The sequence below is a fragment of the Macrotis lagotis genome, chromosome 4 (genome assembly GCF_037893015.1).
Source record: "Macrotis lagotis isolate mMagLag1 chromosome 4, bilby.v1.9.chrom.fasta, whole genome shotgun sequence".
In the NCBI taxonomy this organism is placed as follows: domain Eukaryota; kingdom Metazoa; phylum Chordata; class Mammalia; order Peramelemorphia; family Peramelidae; genus Macrotis; species Macrotis lagotis.
The window spans coordinates 229396871-229414682 of NC_133661.1; the positions used below are offsets into that span (position 1 = coordinate 229396871).

The window sequence follows — 17812 nt, forward strand, 5'->3', positions numbered from 1 at the left end:
ATTCATTAGATATTAGATGGTCCTTGAGGGAAGAAATTGTAGATTACACTTTGTCATCAACAAGCATTTATTGGAAGATTATCTCTGCATAGACTCCTTCCAAGTTTTTAAATTTATGATTGGGTTAATTCTTTTTCTGACAGTATAACAAATGTAATTTCATTTGACGAAAAGTACAATAAAAAACTAAGCATCACTTTACCATTACCTTGAATTCTTTCTAAGCTCTGTTCTTTTGTTTCCTCTAGTTGAATTGGGGGACTTAATCTGGGAAGCCTGCTTTGCCCCTGGACCACTTCTATTAGAGATTCTTCCTGAGCAGTACGAGTTCGGGGAGCAACTGGAACCATCTGTTTCTGTGGGACTTTCACATAAGAGAGAAATACATAAATGTTATTATTGCATATCAAAGCTCAATGTTGAATGTCATCATATTCAACAGTAACATTACCTTTAATTTATATAATGCTTTATGAAGACTAAAGCAGCTAACATTGCCTTATTTATTCCTACTGCATCTTTAATAGGATAGAGAAAAGAATAATTATTCCTATTCCAGATTTACAGCTACCATATAACAATAATCTACTATCTATAATTATTATTAACTAATCTTCATGATATCATGAGGATTTCACATTTTAACTCTTTAACTCTTATCAAAGATGGGTTTATATACAACTAGTTTCTGATAGATTTTCAAGACACTAAACACTAATCTAACCTTCCCTTCTTCACTGTTGTAAGTATTGATGATGAAATGAAAAGAATGAATATAAATCAGGTCAACCCACTTTGAAGTTCCAGTATTTTTTTAATGTTTCTTCCAATCTCATGCAGAAGGAACATTCTAGCAATCCAAGTCACTTGGCTCCAGAATGTTAAATTTACAAAGGTTAAATTTTTCTTGGGAGATAGCTTTATTTTAAACAAAAGTAACTCTCTCAAGTCTAGTTAAAGAAGACAAGCTGAGGAAGAATAGGAAATAGTGTGTACTCAGTCAAATCACCATCTTACAATGAGTATATGCCACCATCCTCCATGCCACTCAGGTTCACAACCTACATATCATCCATTAAACTCTCACTCATCATATTCAAGTTGTTGTCAAATTCTATTGACTTTATCTTTTTACCTCTTGTACAACCACTTCCTCTCATACTGTCATCATTCTTATGCAGGCTCTTGGCATCTCTCACATACACTGTTGCAATAATTTATTGTTGATCTCCCCCCACCCCAAAGAACATCCTCCAGATGGCAAAGTGACCTTCCTAAAATGCAGGGACAGCCCCTGCTTCCTATAATAAACTTCAATGGTTCCCTACCACCTCTAAGATCACATACAAAATCCTCTATTTGGTATTCTAAGTCCTTCCTAACTTGGCTCCCTTTTCTTGTCTTTTTTTCAACTTGCTTACCTCCACAAACTCTGAACTCCAGTGACAGTGACTTCCTAGATCTTCCTCAAATACACCAATCTCCCAACTCTTAGGTGTTTTCACTGGCTATGCCGCTTACCTGTAATTTACCTCTCATCTTCACTTCTTAGTTTCCCTGAAAGTCCCAACTAAAATCCTACCTTCTATAAAAAGCCTTTCATGACTCACCCCCCTCCAATACTAGTACCTGCCCTTTGTTGGCTATCCCCAATTTATCCCATATATATCTTGTTTGTACAGTTATTTACAAGTTATCTCTCCTATCAGACAGTGAGAACCCCAAAAGAATGGAATTGTTTTAACTTTCTTTGTATCCCCAGTGCTCAGCACAGTGACACAGAGCAGGTTCTCAATAAATGCTTCCTGACTAATTGACCATCATCTCTCTTCAGATCCTAATGAGGACTGCTAGGAACTTGAACCCAAAACTCATTTAATAGCAGTATACTACAAACCATCATACCCGCTTCCAGTCATCAGGTGGAGAGAACTCATTGAAGAGGGGGGGGGGGGTGTCCACCTTTCTCATCACTACCATCAATAATTGCTGATCAACTGCCACAGCAGCCAAAGACTCCTAGGAGTCCTTGGAGTGGGTGTGCTCCCAGACCACCAGTTCTCTTTCCAGTCCAGCCCTCAAAGCAATTATCCTTAAAAAGGCTCTTATGGGGTGGCGCAGTGGATAAAGCACTGGCCCTGAAGTCAGGAGTACCTAAGTTCAAATCCAGCCTCAAATACTTAATAATTGCCTAGTTGTGTGACTTTGGGCAAGTCACTTAACCCCACTGCCTTAAATAAATTAAAAACAAACAAACAAAAAAAAAGGCTCTTGTGGAGAAAGGGGAACAGCCAACTTTGCCAACTGCCAACCAACTGCCATTCACAGGACAAGCAAGCCAATCCAGCTAAAGCAGCAAGATACACTGAGGGAAAGAGAAATCAGCATGGGCCAGGCAAGTCAAACTACCACCATTGCTTTGACCATCATTTACCCTCAGATCCTGAGGAGAAAGCCTATAGAACTCAAAACCCAAGACCCTTTAGAAGAACAAACCTTCCTTGTCAAGCTACCAAAGCCATCATCCTGGAAAGTAAACCCAACGGAGATGGAGCCTAGCCTCTACTCTATAAGTGCTATGGCCCTATCAGTTAAAGACCTAACCACGATGATTCTTGTCACCAAAGTCCTTGGCACTATAAAGTGTTTCATTATCAGAAACTGATATGCTTTTATTAGTGGAAATAACATTAAAGAAGAAGCATTACCATCTCTTTGTCACTGTACCCTAAGGACCAAGGGACCTTTCTATCTGACTGGCATCTGAAACATTCCATGTGTTATCTCCCCAAATTGAATGTGAGCTCCTTGAGAGCGGGGACTGTCTGACTTTTCTATTTGTATCCCCTGTGCTTGGCACAATACTTTGCAATAAATACATAATAAATGCTTTATTCATTCAATCATTCCTTTCCAAAGTGAGCAGAGAGAGGAAAAAGAGGGGAAGGAGAAGGCCAAGAACAGCAAAGCATTCAAGGAAGAGCTGACCCCAAATTCTAGTTGTCAACAACAAAATAGTAACTGGAATTGTGATACACTGGTTATGGAGACAGGATAGCAAAGAATACAATAACATCATAATATAAAATGTCATTTGTCATGAGTTTTAGCTATTATAACTTGCTGATAAGTTCATTCAACAGTAAGAATTATGCAAAAAGCATAAATTTCTCTTAAAGAAAAAATGATCTCACAAATTTACTATCACCATTCATCAAACTTCAATTATAGAGGAGAAAAATACATAAAAGATTTCATTCTTTGCCTTTTGTTTGCCGTTTTACATTAATGGAAGACTTAAGAGATGAGAAAGGAGAAATTTATTCATATACTAAGTTAGGACTAAATGAAACAAACTAATTTCTCCCATTTAAAATCTTTTCTTAATTTAAATTCTTTCTTTAAAAATTTAAACAATAGGGGCAGCTAGGTGGTACAGTACTGGCCCTAGAGTCAGGAGTACCTGAGTTCAAATCCGGCCTCAGATACTTAATTATTACCTAGCTGTGTGACCTTGGGCAAGCCACTTAACCCCATTTGCCTTGTTAAAAAACGAAACAAAACAAAAAAAAATTTAAACAATGATTGATGATCTTATTTTTTATCTATTTGAAACAACTTTCCCTTGAAAGTCATCATCTTACTATATCAATCTTCTTAAAAATAAGTTTCCTGCCTCTTACCTCATTCTTTGTTCTGCAATCTACATGCAACCTACCTTTATCACAATTTAGTCCTTTTTGCTACAACTGAGTTATCAAAGGCATTCTCTCAAGCTATAAAATTAATCCAACATTGAGCAAAATATTAAATTACCTGTGGAATAGTTGGTTGTTTTTGTAACAGATTCCTGAGCTTCTGATATAGCTTTCAATATTAGGTTCTTATTAGCTTGTTTGGATGGTGGGAGTGAAGGCCTAAAAGAAGTAAGATTTCAAGAAATTCACTTTCAGTAGACATTTGTTCTCTGAAAAGGAATTCTCTGAAGTTATCTATCTTTTAATTATCCAATCCTTTATTAGTTTTGTCTTAAGTTCTGAATGAATGAACTTCAACTTTCAGAAGACACTTACAGTGTCAACCTAGTACCTAGTATTCAAAAGCAAAATAATCTTCTTCAAATTTGTGCACAAAATTTCATTACCTGAAATATAAACAATGTCTTATCCTACCTATCCAGTCAATCATTTATTCCATTGCTACTATACTATTTAAACCATATTTTACAACTTGAAATTAACATGAGCAGTGTCTCCCCCAACCTAAATCAAATCTAACTATTTAGAACTATTTGCTATGCCTTAAACTCAATGTCTGCTACGCCTTTAACTCAATGTTAAAAAAATATTTTTACTTATGATTGGGAATAAAATATTATTTTAAAAAATAAAAGAATGTCTACACCTAAAAATCTTAACCCTAAGAATAATCTAATTAAGAGTCATTTCCTCAATTTAGCTAGGCTTGTCCTAAGATAGCCAGACATACTACATACACCATCCTACATAAAAAAACCCATATTTGAAACCTGTCCATCTTGGAAGGACCTGCCAGACCCGGCAGCTCTCCTAATCAAGGAACAAGTATTTATTAAGTTTAAACAAATGAAGGTCATCTTTAAGCCACAATGACTTACTAGACTAAGATTTTAGTGGACAGTAAATGTTCACCAAATCAGCAAACTTTATATTGGTTTACATGTTATCCACATACCTTCTTTCAGGTTTTGCTGGCACAGACACACTGCTGGACACACTTCCTATACGTAATCCATATTCTTCATCTTCCTCTTCTTCTTCTCCATCATTATTGTACTTTTTTACCTTAACAACTGAACTTACCACAGGTAACTTTCTCTTCCGAAAGTTTTCTTCCTGCAACCAGAAATACTTAGGAGTACTTCTTTATTCAGATAATGGCAAATTCTACTTAGAAGATATATCTTAGCAAAAAGTTAAAAGCCAGTCACAGTTTAGTAGTATCATGGAATATTTGGTAGCAAAGAAGACTAAAAATGTTAACTCCTAACTGAATTTCAGAGCTGCAAGGGACTTCGCTTCTAAAACATTGACTCATATTACAACATTCCTAACAAGTAGTCATGGAGCTCCTACTTAAAAAGATTTTCAAGGAAAAGAAAGACACTTTCTGTCACATTCTATAGCTGGACATTCCTTTTGGTTAGGAAGTGATTCCTTATATTGAAATAAATTTTTCTTTTTCCATTCATCAGCCATAATTCTGCTCTCTGGGGTCAGGCTAAAATTAATACATCTATATGATAATGCATAATTTTTAAAGATCACAATTAGGCTTGTAGGCAATAGTTTTCTCTTTTCCAATTTGTCAATGATTCTCCTAAAATACAGTGCCCAAACTAATGACTACACTCAAATTTAGTATGACAGGCAGAGTAGATGGAGACTCTAATATCTCCCAAATTTTGGACACTACTGGTTCCTATACATCTATTAATACTAAGAATCTAGTAGCTTTGGGAGCGGCTAGGTGGCATAGTGAATAGAGCACCGGCCCTGGAATCAGGAGTACCTGAGTTCAAATCCAACCTCAGACACTTAATAATTACCTAGTTGTGTGGCCTTGGGCAAATCACTTAACCCCATTGCCTTGCAAAAAAAAAAAAACAAAAACAAAAAACTAAAAGCATAAAGCTTTCTCATAAATTTGGATTTACTAAAATCCTCCACATATTCTATATGTGTGTGTGTGTATTACATACACACACACACACACACATACACACACACAAATATATGTTCTCTCTATAACATATGTATCCAATTTGGGGGACCTACACATAGAATTTTTTCATCTATATTTAATTTCCTTTTATTAGACTCATTCCATATTCTTGAGACTAACCAAATATTTTCAGATCCTAAATGATCTTCTATTTCTCCAATACTAGGATTAAAAAGGCTAAATTTTATGCCTTTATACAAACCTCATTGCTTATTTTATCAGAGTTTGATTTGGTGATAGGCCTATACGTCTCTGCTAAGCCACTAAATGCTTCCGATTCACACAGATGCATTGTCTCAAATGACCGGTTGGTCTGTATGTCTAGCTGTTTGCCAGTCTGAATACTGTTCTGCTGCTGCAAATGCAACCTATGTAAATGTGCATTGCCATCTGTATTTCGACTTCCTGGAGGCCGGTAAATTTCAACAGAAGGACGTGAAGAACTGTATGTGACTGTCACAATAGGTTTTTTTCGTGATAAGAGAGTATTTTCCTGGACAAAATTTAAGTCTTCATCGATAAGATCATCTGGTTCTGGTTTAATATCAATTACATCTTCAGAGGGGGCTAGCTCTCGAAGAGGCTTCACTGTTGACATTAGTCGAGCTGCAGTTCCATCATCATAAGGCTGCCTATTTAAAAAGAAAAGAGATTAAACTGGAACTGAATCATTCCAAAGAATGATTATGAAAATAAAAAATGGAAAATCAAGAAGTTTTGTAGTCACTTTTTCAAACTCTACCCAAGAAGTACTTTTTTAGTTTTCTTTTAATTCTTTGTACTTTGATACTTTGTACTTAAACCAAAGTATTAGCAATAGATAATATTCTCCTAAGAATATGCTAATTCCACATAATTTCATTTAACAAAGGTAGCTTATAATTTTAATAATTAACTTTTTTCTTGGCCATACCTCCATATTTTCCAAAACTCAAGATAACTAATCTCTTTACACTCACTCATACTATATTTAGGAAATTAAACTTAAAAGAGTTGGTAGGGGTCTTTCATGTCATTAAGATCAACACCCCCACCATTTTACAAATGAGGAAACTCAGGCTCAGACAGGTTCTGTTCAGGTCACACAGCTAGTAAATGTTAATTTGTTATTATGTCTTAAGCATTAGGCATGAGATCCTTACCTGATAGTAGAGGTTCTATGATCTTGTGAACTTGTAGAAACTCTGGAATCATTTTTTTCAGATCGAGTGCTAGAAACAGCAAGAGGTAGCAATGTGTCCTCATGTCTTCTTTCATCTCCTCCACCTAAACTGCTCTTGTTTGAAGGAAGGCTACTTTCAAAGATATTGGTCTCAGAAGATTTTAGACTAGAAGGCTCTGTGAAAGAAAATCATGATCTGTGTTAAGGGAAATCTAAATTATCTGAAACGAAGATAATGCAATTTAATTTCATGGAAATATTTCTTTTTAAATGTCATCTTTTCTTTTCAAAAAAGCACAAATTGGGGCAGCTAGGTAGTAGAGAGAGAGAGAGCACCAGCCCTGGAGTCAGGAGGATCTGAGTTCAAATCCGACCTCAGACATTTAAATTTCCTAGCTGTGTGACTATGGGTGGCAAGTCACTTAACTCCACTGCCTTGTTAAAAAAAAAAAAAAGGACAAATGATATTAAAATAAGTAAAGAAACTTCAAAGTGACATTATAATAGCTCTTACCAGTAGTTACAGAGCGAAGTTTATCTAATACACCATGAAGCCTAAAAGAAAAAAGAAAAATTAAGTCTTTCTAAATCCAAATAATTTCATTCACCTTTTTCCCTTAGATTCCTGCCACAAGAATGTAAAGGATTGTTCTTTTAAAATAGATAAAACAAAAAAATAGATTAAAATTGACTGTCATGTTGCACGAATTTTTTTGTATAGCTGACTTTTCTGCACCTGACTCTTCTAATGTTGCAGAAGTAAAGCAGATTGAGAAGATTTTTCTTGGTTGATTTCAATACTTAGACCTTTCACCACCACCACCACCACCAAAAAAAAAAGAGCATCATTTAATGACTACTTTTATTGAGATATTGAATTATGCAAGCCTGAAAGCAATGAACATGACTAAAATTACTGCATATTTTTATATATTCATAATTAGACATTCTCTAAATTAATCACTTATACAATCTGCTGCATGCCTTAGTTGTGAGGAGCATGGAGTATTATGAGCTATATTAAAAAATGATATATCCCTTTATTGATAGTCTTCTGTCCAAAATTTCTGCTACCAGAAAGGGGAAAAAGAAAAAGGAAAGACCAAAAAAAAAAAAGGCCAAAGAAGATAGAGCTCCTTGGTTCTTTGCTTTTGGGGGTTAATTCATTTGGTTCTATCTTACTAAAGGCTAAGGACTTGATTTGTCCCATTTTACATGTTTATTTGACTGGTTTTGTTGATAGTTTTAAAGTTTATAACAGAAAAAAGGAATTTAATCCTACAGGTTTTAGAGACTCCAGAAAGAGAAATAGCTAAGATGGTCTTCACCTTATGAAATCACCTGGAAGCCATAACATTGACCCTCCCATTCTCCCCTTAACAACTGAAGGGACTCCATTATGGAGAGGGAAAAAAAGTTAAAAATAAGAAACTTCTGAGGCCTCATTCAACTCAGAATTCTCCCATTCCTCTTTCCAAACCCCAACAAATTAAGGGTTTCCACTCAAGAGACACCATTAACAGAAAAGCCTCCTTCATGACAATATTCTAAATAGAACTTCAGGGCCTATTAGTCTACAAGCTTCTCCATATATAAAACTTGTCCTATTCTATGTCATGCCAATTCATATTCCCCTGTAATGCTTTTAATTCAGAATTACCACTGATCAAACAAAACCTCCAGTTCTCCATCTCTCCCAGAATTCTTATTCCAATACAAATCAATTTTATCTTACCTCAATTCCTATAGTTTCAACTTTCCCTTCCAATGAGACGTCTGAAAGTCTGATCTATTATAGACAAATTCCCCTTCAGTCTAGAATGCCTTCTCTCATAATCCATTCTATCCATTGCTCTTCATGAAATCTGGCATCTCCCTGAAGAAACTTCATCACTTGTCACCTTTCTCAAGCACTGGTCCCTCCTCACTTGACCCAACACCTGGCCAAGTGTTATATATTAGCACACTCCTCACTTCCAAGCATTCCCTATCACAGTAATCTCTCCTCCTATGAAGTTTGTTCTATCCATTATATGACATTTCTATTTTTGTTGCTGTCACCTCCAGCTCTTTCTTACCACTTCCTTAAAGAGTTCAGTACCTAGTTTATAATGTTTTATCCATCCCAACCCATAAGCAACGAAGTGCCATAATAGTTAGAGCAATGGACTTGGGAGTCATGGAGATTTGAATTCAGATTTTGCCTCAGTCACCCACTTGCAATGTTAACCTTCAAGACATCAAATCTCTCTGGTCCTCAGGTTCCTTGACAGTAAAGTTAAGGATTGAACTTCTAAATTTCTTCCAGCTCTATATCTATGATGCTATGATCCTTGACCATATACCTGGGTCCTTCAATATTCAATTTGAAGACCCTTTAAGCAAAACAAGTTGACCAATTTTTTCCACTCTACCTCAAATCAAACAGTGTATTACAACTCTTTACAAAACAATTACAACAAAATTACAACAATTCTGGATAACAGTACAATTTAAATCCATCATCTTTGTGAAATTCCCTTCTCTAATCACAATCTCTACTTCTCCCAGAGTCTTATCCCACCTAAGTTACTCTTCAACCTTATAATAATCTTTAGTTACTCTATTTTTTACTATTCTCCCAGTCCATTGTCCCTTATTATGGATTCACTTTACCCCCTGTCCAAGTCTTGATCTGATTATTAAACCAATTTAACAAAGTGCTTATTGTCCTCCATTCTACAATCCATCAGTTGATCTTCTGGTTTTCAGGCAGCACTACAAATCCTCCACCTAGGTCACCCTTTATGTCCTCCTTCTATGCTTTGACTCCAGAAGTAGTTATCAAACCATGCTGACTAGGTCCACTAAATATTTAATTTTATCTAACTTCACCTTAGTGTCACACATGCGAATCTCTATTCATCTTTGATGAACTTTTCATCATACTCTCCCAAAAGATATAACCAAACAAGGAAAAGAGATCATAAAACTGAAATGAGACAATTTCAACTACAAATTTAAAAGCTTTTTCACAAAAAAGTCAATGCCATCTATAAAAAGGAATCTATCAACTAGGAAAAAAATTTTACATCTATCATACTCTTCCCCAAAGATATTTTCAGTCCACAAACTCTTCATCTCAATCCACAAACTCAACAGTTCTTTCTTCCCTTTAGCAGATAAATTCACTAATTTAATGAACTGAAAGTCATTTTATGAGCTCTTTTAGTTCCCCTAATTCACAATTTAAAACCTCTCTATATTTTCAATAATGGTCTCCCTACTTATTCCAATGAAATAAGTAGCCCTTTTTACCATTTTCCCTGCAGACTCCTTCAAAAAATTGCTTCACTGATTATATTCTTTCTTGAATTTCTCCTTACTACTTTCCTCTCAGGCACTTATAAGTATGTTCAGTTCTTTCTTATCCTTAGAAAATCTTTCCTTGGTTCTCCCATTCCTTTAAGTTTATAACTCTCCTCTCATTCCCTGCTCAATTCCTACTCACTCTCTTGATTACTTTATCACCTTCTCAGATTAAACTCTTTTTTAAAAATTATTTTTATCATAAACTTTATATTTTCATAAAGAATAATGAAAAGAATAATATACAAAGCTACTTATGTATATTATTTTCAGCTTGACTTTTTTTTAATCCATTCCCTTTGATCTGAACTGACCACCATTTTATAGTGAAAGTAAAATATCAGATGGTCTCAAATTAACAGATAAATTAGAAATAAAAGAGGCATAATGTTATCCAGAGATTTATTAAGTCTCTAAATCTATAAGAAAGGACAACTAGGTGGCACAGTGAATAGAATTTTAGGCTTATGGTTGGGAAGTTGGGACTTCAAATATGGCCTCAGACATTTATTAGATATGTAATCCTGGACAAATTAATTAATTCTGTTTGCCTCAGTTTCTTCATCTGGAAAATGAGCTGGAGAAGGAAATGGCAAATCACTATAGCACCTTTGCCAAGAAAACCCCAAGTGGGGTCAGAGAGTTGGAGACAATTAAAATGACTCAACAACAAGGATAACAAATATAATGCAAATATAAAAGCTACAAGCACTTAATTGATAAAATGCAAAAACTAGCATACACTAGAGGATACCAGAAGACAGTAACATGTGAGTGGGGGAAAAGAGGTTAATAATGAGACAGAATTTCATTTGGTTTTATTAAACTACTATTGTTTGAATCCTTATGATTTGTACTATCTTTAAACTTTGAACATGATAGTAGGTTCCTGATAGTGGGACACTACTACCTGATAGTAGGAAATTGATGATGATTTGGCTTTCCATATGCCAATGTACATGGCCTTTGATGTAAGGGGGGGGCAGGGGGAAGAGGAAGGTGAGAAAGGAGAGGAAATTAGATAAGGAAAGCTAAAATCTAATTAGAATAAAAAGTATTACTCTTTCGAAGGAAAGACTACCATATTTATCAGATATTTGTTTGGGAGATACAGGAAAATGATATATTATAAAGGATGCCATAAAATGTAAAGTTTTAAAGATCTCACTGTATCAGAGAAAATATTCCCATACTTTGTTGAACTTTATGTATTTAAAAAATAAACCAAACTAGACATTAAAATAGTTTGTGTTGCAGACATATATAAACATACCATACAGTAAATCTAACTGTGTTGTTCCCTAGAAAAAGGGAAAGGTCCTCAGTCATTTGCTCTTGACTTTTCTTATTAGCCACCATTACCATGATGTAATCAGGAAGTTCTTCATCTAAACAAAGAAGAAATAACAGTAACATATAATAGAAAACTTGAGGGGAAAAACTGTTACATACCTGAGGTTTTTAAGTTAATTACTAAAAAGTATTTACCTCTAGAAACAGTACATGATGACATTTTCTTAACCAAAATAATTCTGGGCAAAAACAAAGTTTTATTGTTTTCCCCCTTCCTTCCAAAAACCTTCCTATTACTGGCCTAATAGATATGGAATATAATTATTATTAGAAATTCCAAATATAATCATCTAATTAGAAAGCTGACTCAGTTTCAGGAAATGGCAGAAAAAAACATTATAGATACAATTCCTATTAAATTCAAGAGATAATATCAATATTAAATTGAAATATTTAATATTAAATTAAATATTTAATCGAGCATGTGAACTCTGTCAAAGAATGGTGTAAAAGATGTCCTTGAGGACATGAGTCTCAGGCAAAAGTGAAGGTCGATCATGTAGCAAGATCGGGAGATAGCAGTGAGGAGTCTTAAGTGGTACATCAGTACCCCTATAAATATAAAAATAAGAGAAAGTTCTCTAGTAAATTGAGTAATTTATCTTTCTACTCAAAATTACTTCTTCCAAATTTACCTAATACTTTTAAGGGTATCATCATCTTGATATCATATTCAACTCCTTATTCTCACTCTTCCCACAGAATTAATCAAATGGTAACTTTGATCCTTCACAGTATCTCTTACATATAACTCTCTTTTTCACTGCTTCAGCCAGTGAACCACTACAATTAGTCTTCTATTTGATCTCCCAGGTTTTCAGCTTCTACTCACCCCAAACAAACCTCCACTGAACTGGTTTGCCTAAATGAAAGGTCTAGTCAAGTTAGCCCTCCCCCCCCCCAACCCAAACTCCAATGGTTTCTTATTAATTCTAGTATACCATATAAATTTCTCTATTTAACCTTTTAATCTCTTCACAACTTGGTTCCTTTCTAAGTTTACTGTAGGAGTTATGAATTTTTTTTTGTGATATGGACTCCTTTGACAATCTGGGAAAGCTCCTTGAAGGTAAGGAACTTTTATCTCTGCACCCTTGGTGCTTAGCTTATTGTTAAGCCCCCATCACACATCCTTAAAAATCTCTTGTTGATTGAGTAATTGCCCAAGGTCCTCAACGGCAGCGTAGAGATTCCAGCACAGATGCTCTGACTCCAAATCCCATATATTTTTTCACTGTACCACACTAACTGATAGAGCTAGCTCTCTCCAAAACTCCTGTCCCCCACCTCACCAGTCACCTGCTTGGATTTTTCCTTTCAAATATCACATGGGCATCAAAGTCAAATGTTTCTCCTGAAACCTGCCATTCTTCAAATTGCTCAGTTTCTGTTGAGGTAAGCACCATCCTTCCAATTATTCGGGTCCAAAACCAAAACCCTTGCTTTCTCCTATTCCTTTATCCTTCAAATCTTGTCCATTCTAGCTCCACCAATATCTCCGAAAACTTCCTTCTCTCCCAAAACACAGTTACTAGTTCATACCCTCCTCATCTCTGGAATGGACGACTGTTAACAATCTTCTAACTGATCTCTGTGCTGTCCATTCTCCAAACAGTTCAAAAAAATCTTCAATTGTTTTTCTATTGCCTCTAGTATATAACTCCTCAGCAAGGACTTTAAAGTCATCCACACTCTGGCTGTAAACAACCTTTCAAGTTTTATTTTATACTATTCCCTTTCACTCATTTCTGACCAGACTGAACTAGATACTAATTGTTGCACAAACTCAGTGTTCAATTTCTTCTACACAAAGTGTTCCCCAAACCTTCTTTCATCTCCACCTTCATAGCTCAATTCAGTTGACACCTATTTAAAAATCTTTCCTAATCCCCAGGGTGATATTCTCTCCCATAACAAACTATCTTTTGTTTACTAATCAATATATATATATAGCATAAAGACAACAAGGCATAACAGATGAAGTAAACTAGGTTCAAATCCCACTTCTGATATCCAAGTGGTTCAGCAGATTCTTAAGCCTTATCTATTATATCACAGATAATTATGTTTGTTTGTAGAGGAAATTTCAAACTAAGAATTCCCTAAACTGAGGAAATCATATATTCCTATATACATATTGTATCATCCTAGTAGAACTGGAGTCTGTGAGAATGCATGTTTTTTTTTGTCTTTGTATCTCTAGAACTTATTATCATATCCAGCAAAATAACTCAAAATATCTGACAGTTTTAATAAGCTGTATCAGGCTGAAGTATTAAACCAACATTTCTCTAGTATGTTTTGATACTTGTCACTTGATACAATAGATAATAATTGAATGAAAAGTCTAAATTTAAGACTATCAAAGACAATAAAAACACTCCCTTAGTCAAATAGATCATATAAGCTAGACTGAGGAGCCAATGTGTATAGCAGTCTTTGGAAATCAACAAATTCAAGATCCACGATCAATGATTTAAAATTCCATGGGACCTTGGAGATTTTCTAGTACCCATCCCAACATTTTAGATATTAAAAAAAAAAATTAAGGGTCAGTTAAGTTACTTGTCCAAGGTCATGTAAATAATAATCAGCTGAAGGAATATATGACTCCAGGTTCTCTAACTTCACATCCATTGATATTTTTTTTCATTGACTTTTTAATAGTAAACTCTGCTACAGTTCCTAAACTGATGGAAGAGAACTTTATTCATCAAGAACTGCTGGAAAAATAGGAAACAATTTTGTAGAAAATAGGCTTTACAAGCATCTTACACATTTAAATACAAGAAATTCCAAAGGTAAGGGGGCAGCTGGGTGGTGTAGTGGATAAAGCACCTGCCTTGGAGTCAGGAGTACCTGAGTTCAAATCCAGTCTCAGACACTTAATAATTACCTAGCTGTGTGGCCTTGGGCAAGCCACTTAACCCCGTTTGCCTTGCAAAAAAAAAATCTAAAAAAAACCCCAAAAAATAAAAACAACATCTCCAAAATGATAAAATTTAATAATGGTGTGACTGTGGTAAAAAAGTTACCCTAAAACAATGCTAATACAACTATGAACTGGTTCAACCATTTTTGTAAATCAATGTATAATTTTAACAGTGAGATGTCAAAAAAAAATAAACAAAACCAACAACTGTGTAAACATTTGACCCAGATTTCCTACTGCCAAACAGGTAGCAAGGTGTTATGGAAAGTGCAGAGTTTTTAGACAGGAAATCTCAGTTCAAATTCTGATTCTACTGTATCACCCTGGGAAAATTCAGTTTACTCAACTATAAAATGAAGTATTCTGGATTTCTAAGGCCTCATCTAAATCTGAATTTATGATCTTATAATTATATTCTCATAAAGGCTACTGAGAAAGGAGAAGGGATGGTGAAGGAGAAAGGAAATTATCTATACAAAAAATGTTTTCCTTTTTTTCTCCCATGACTTTTCAAAAACCAGTCAAAAATTGATAAATATGCTTCCATGAAGAAAACATACAAAACCTGATTCTCAAGCATCTGACCTGCAACCAACTGAACCAGTCATGCTAATTTTTCTGATGTAAGTCAGGAAAAAAATAAAGCCTACTGCCAAAAAAAAAAAGCCCATACCAAAAGCTCCCACAACCATATAATGTAAAAAAAAAAAAATATTTAACAAATGAAATTAAAATGACAACATTGTATCATTATTCATCACCAATATGTGATGATGGGGGGAGAGCATAAAAATATTGACTAATAAAAATTTCTCCAACCCAGCAATGGGTTGAAGATATATTATAAGATAATACTACATTTCAAAAATTATGTTTTCTCCAGATAAAGTACTAAGCACCCTTAGAGAACACTAATTTCAAGACATTTGTATTTGCCTACAAAACAAGAAAATAACACAGTTTGTGGGTACCTTATCTTCCCTCTTAGAAAATAAAGTGCCTTAGACAATGAACTTTCAATCAACCAATATGCGTTTATGAATATCTCCTTTGTGCCAGGAACAGTGCAAGAGTGGGAATACAAATAAATAATTGAAAAAATCTATTCTCAAGTTTACATTCTAATGGGACAGATAAGTATTTATATAATACAGAATGCAAAGAGATTAAGTACAAATAGAAATCTGATGGTAATTTGGGAGGGAAGGCATCAGTGAAGGCTTCATAAGTGCTTTATTTTATGCTCTGCCTAGCAGAGGTATCCAAGAAAACATGTGAATGACTTCATAAGCTTTAGAAAGCTCTTTGCATTCTTTTCTAATATTTACATCTGCTATGCAATTCTATAAATGAGGCGAATGCAAATTATGAGGTAGACAATTGTAAATATAGGTAATTGTCAGAAATCTGTCAGTGATTAGTGTTTGTCTTAAACCTCTTTGAGCATCATTTTCTTCATCTGTATAAAATGAGACTAATATGTGCTGTTTACCTCATAATGCTATTGTAAGGGTCAACCAAAATGCTGTATATTAAAGTGCTTTGACAACTAAGCAAGGATTAATGAACATTTCAGAAGTTAGATGACTAGTGAGGCACCTTCCAATTAACAAGGGGGGGGAAATCCAGCTAAACAACAGTTGAAAAGAAAAGTAAAAAAAATCAAGGTCAGGCCTTTCTTATTTAAAGCTCAATATGAATATATATATAATATATACATATATATATAAAATTTAGCAATCAAAAAAAACAGGGAGATCTTAGATAATTGTGATATGAAAGAATAGAGAAGTGATAGTAATTTGCCCTGGTCAGAACACATTTGGAATTGTTAGTTATAGGCTCGTTTTAAGAAGGATGTTTATAGCTTGAGAAAATCAGTCAAGATGCTGAATGCCATGCTAAATACAGGCTGGAGGAACTGGGGACTCGGCCGAAAAGAACAAACCGATCAGAAAGGGGCAGTCGCTACTACAGAAGAGGCAATAAACCTCGTTCTTCTTAGTCCCAGGAGGCAGAACTAAGAAGAATGCGCCTAAATTATAAAGATGAGGGTTCTATTCAAACTAAGAAAAACCTTCCCGAAAGTGAAACGGGCTGCTAAAAAGCCGTCCCATTCTCTTTTCCCACCGGAGGTGCTCGAGCTCCAGCGGCAAGGTGGCATGTCCGGGGTGTCATGGTGGGGATGCCTTTTAAGGAGCCCAACTAGCTTTTCCTGAGGCGTCTTATAGCTTTAAAATTCTATGATTCTAAAACAATAAAAAATGCATAACTCACCAACGTAACAGAACTTACCCACGTAAGCTCCCAGTTCCTGCAATTTCCCCTTAATGGCACTCTGGAGAAAAAATTGGGCACATGGGAAAGGAGGTTAGCATGCGACTGGGACTAGAGACACACAAAGACCCGCGCTGGGCCGGCGCCCCGGGGCTCTCCCGCACGGCCAGGGGCGCGGCCGCCCCTCCCCCCGCGAGGCCCGAGGCGGCTAGGCCCAAGGGGGCGCGGGGCAGGCGCGAGGCCCGGGGCGGCTGCGGCTGGTCCCCCGCCCGGGCCCCGCCGCCCCCGGCCCCCGCCCCGCCCCGGGCCCGGCTGCCCGGCGCGGCTCGGGCCTCACCCGGATCTTGCGGCTGATCTCGGTGCCGATCTCCATGGTCCCGGCGCGGGCGCGGGCTGCGCGCGGGCGGCTCGGCGGCCTCCGTTACCGGGCGGCAGGGCCCCCGAGGCGTCCCCGCAGCCGCCGCCGCCGCCCCCGCCCCGCCCCGCACGGCACGCACGGCGCGTCCCCGCCCCCGGCCCGGCGGCGGCGGCGGGGCAGGCGCGGCGCCCCCCCCCGCAGCGCCCCCTGCCGGCCGGAGGGCGCGGAGCGCACGCTGCTGCTGCTTCCTGCTCCCCCTCAGGCGTCCCGGCCCCCTCCCCCCCCCAACTTTCTGATCACGTGACCCTAGAGCTCTCAGCCCCTCGCCGCCTCACGTTGCAAAGCCAGTCTTTGGTCAAATGCTGAATTCTACGGTTCTCCCCAATTAGGTGCCTTCGCGCTGCCGTGGAGCCGCCTAAGCCTCCGACCCATCTCCCTCCTCGCATCATTCCTTCTCCTGCCAGTCACCAGTGATCTTCCCACCGTCTTCCTTCCCCTCCCTATTATCTCCACAACCAAACAGAGTTCTTTTGTAATTAAAGATTTTATTTATTTCTTTATTTTATATTATATTATATATTATATTTTTTTATTTATTTTGAGTTTTACAATTTTTCCC

The 17812-nt window shown here is 36.7% G+C and overlaps 1 protein-coding gene across 4 annotated transcripts in view; it reads right to left on the reverse strand.

The window, feature by feature from the left end:
* The window catches only part of ZC3H14 (zinc finger CCCH-type containing 14), a 46565-nt gene extending 29260 nt beyond the window's left edge, over positions 1 to 17305 (reverse strand). For all 4 annotated transcript variants that reach the window (XM_074235570.1, XM_074235569.1, XM_074235568.1 and 1 more), the window contains exons 1-9: positions 17173 to 17305; positions 16854 to 16896; positions 11547 to 11661; positions 7440 to 7480; positions 6906 to 7101; positions 5966 to 6395; positions 4714 to 4874; positions 3817 to 3917; positions 209 to 364 (exon numbers count right to left, since the gene is read on the reverse strand). In XM_074235570.1, the coding sequence (XP_074091671.1) occupies positions 209 to 364; positions 3817 to 3917; positions 4714 to 4874; positions 5966 to 6395; positions 6906 to 7101; positions 7440 to 7480; positions 11547 to 11661; positions 16854 to 16896; positions 17173 to 17208 (1279 nt within the window). In that variant the 5' untranslated portion in view covers positions 17209 to 17305. The remainder of the gene's footprint in view (positions 1 to 208; positions 365 to 3816; positions 3918 to 4713; positions 4875 to 5965; positions 6396 to 6905; positions 7102 to 7439; positions 7481 to 11546; positions 11662 to 16853; positions 16897 to 17172) is intronic.
* Between the last annotated feature and the right edge of the window lie 507 nt (positions 17306 to 17812).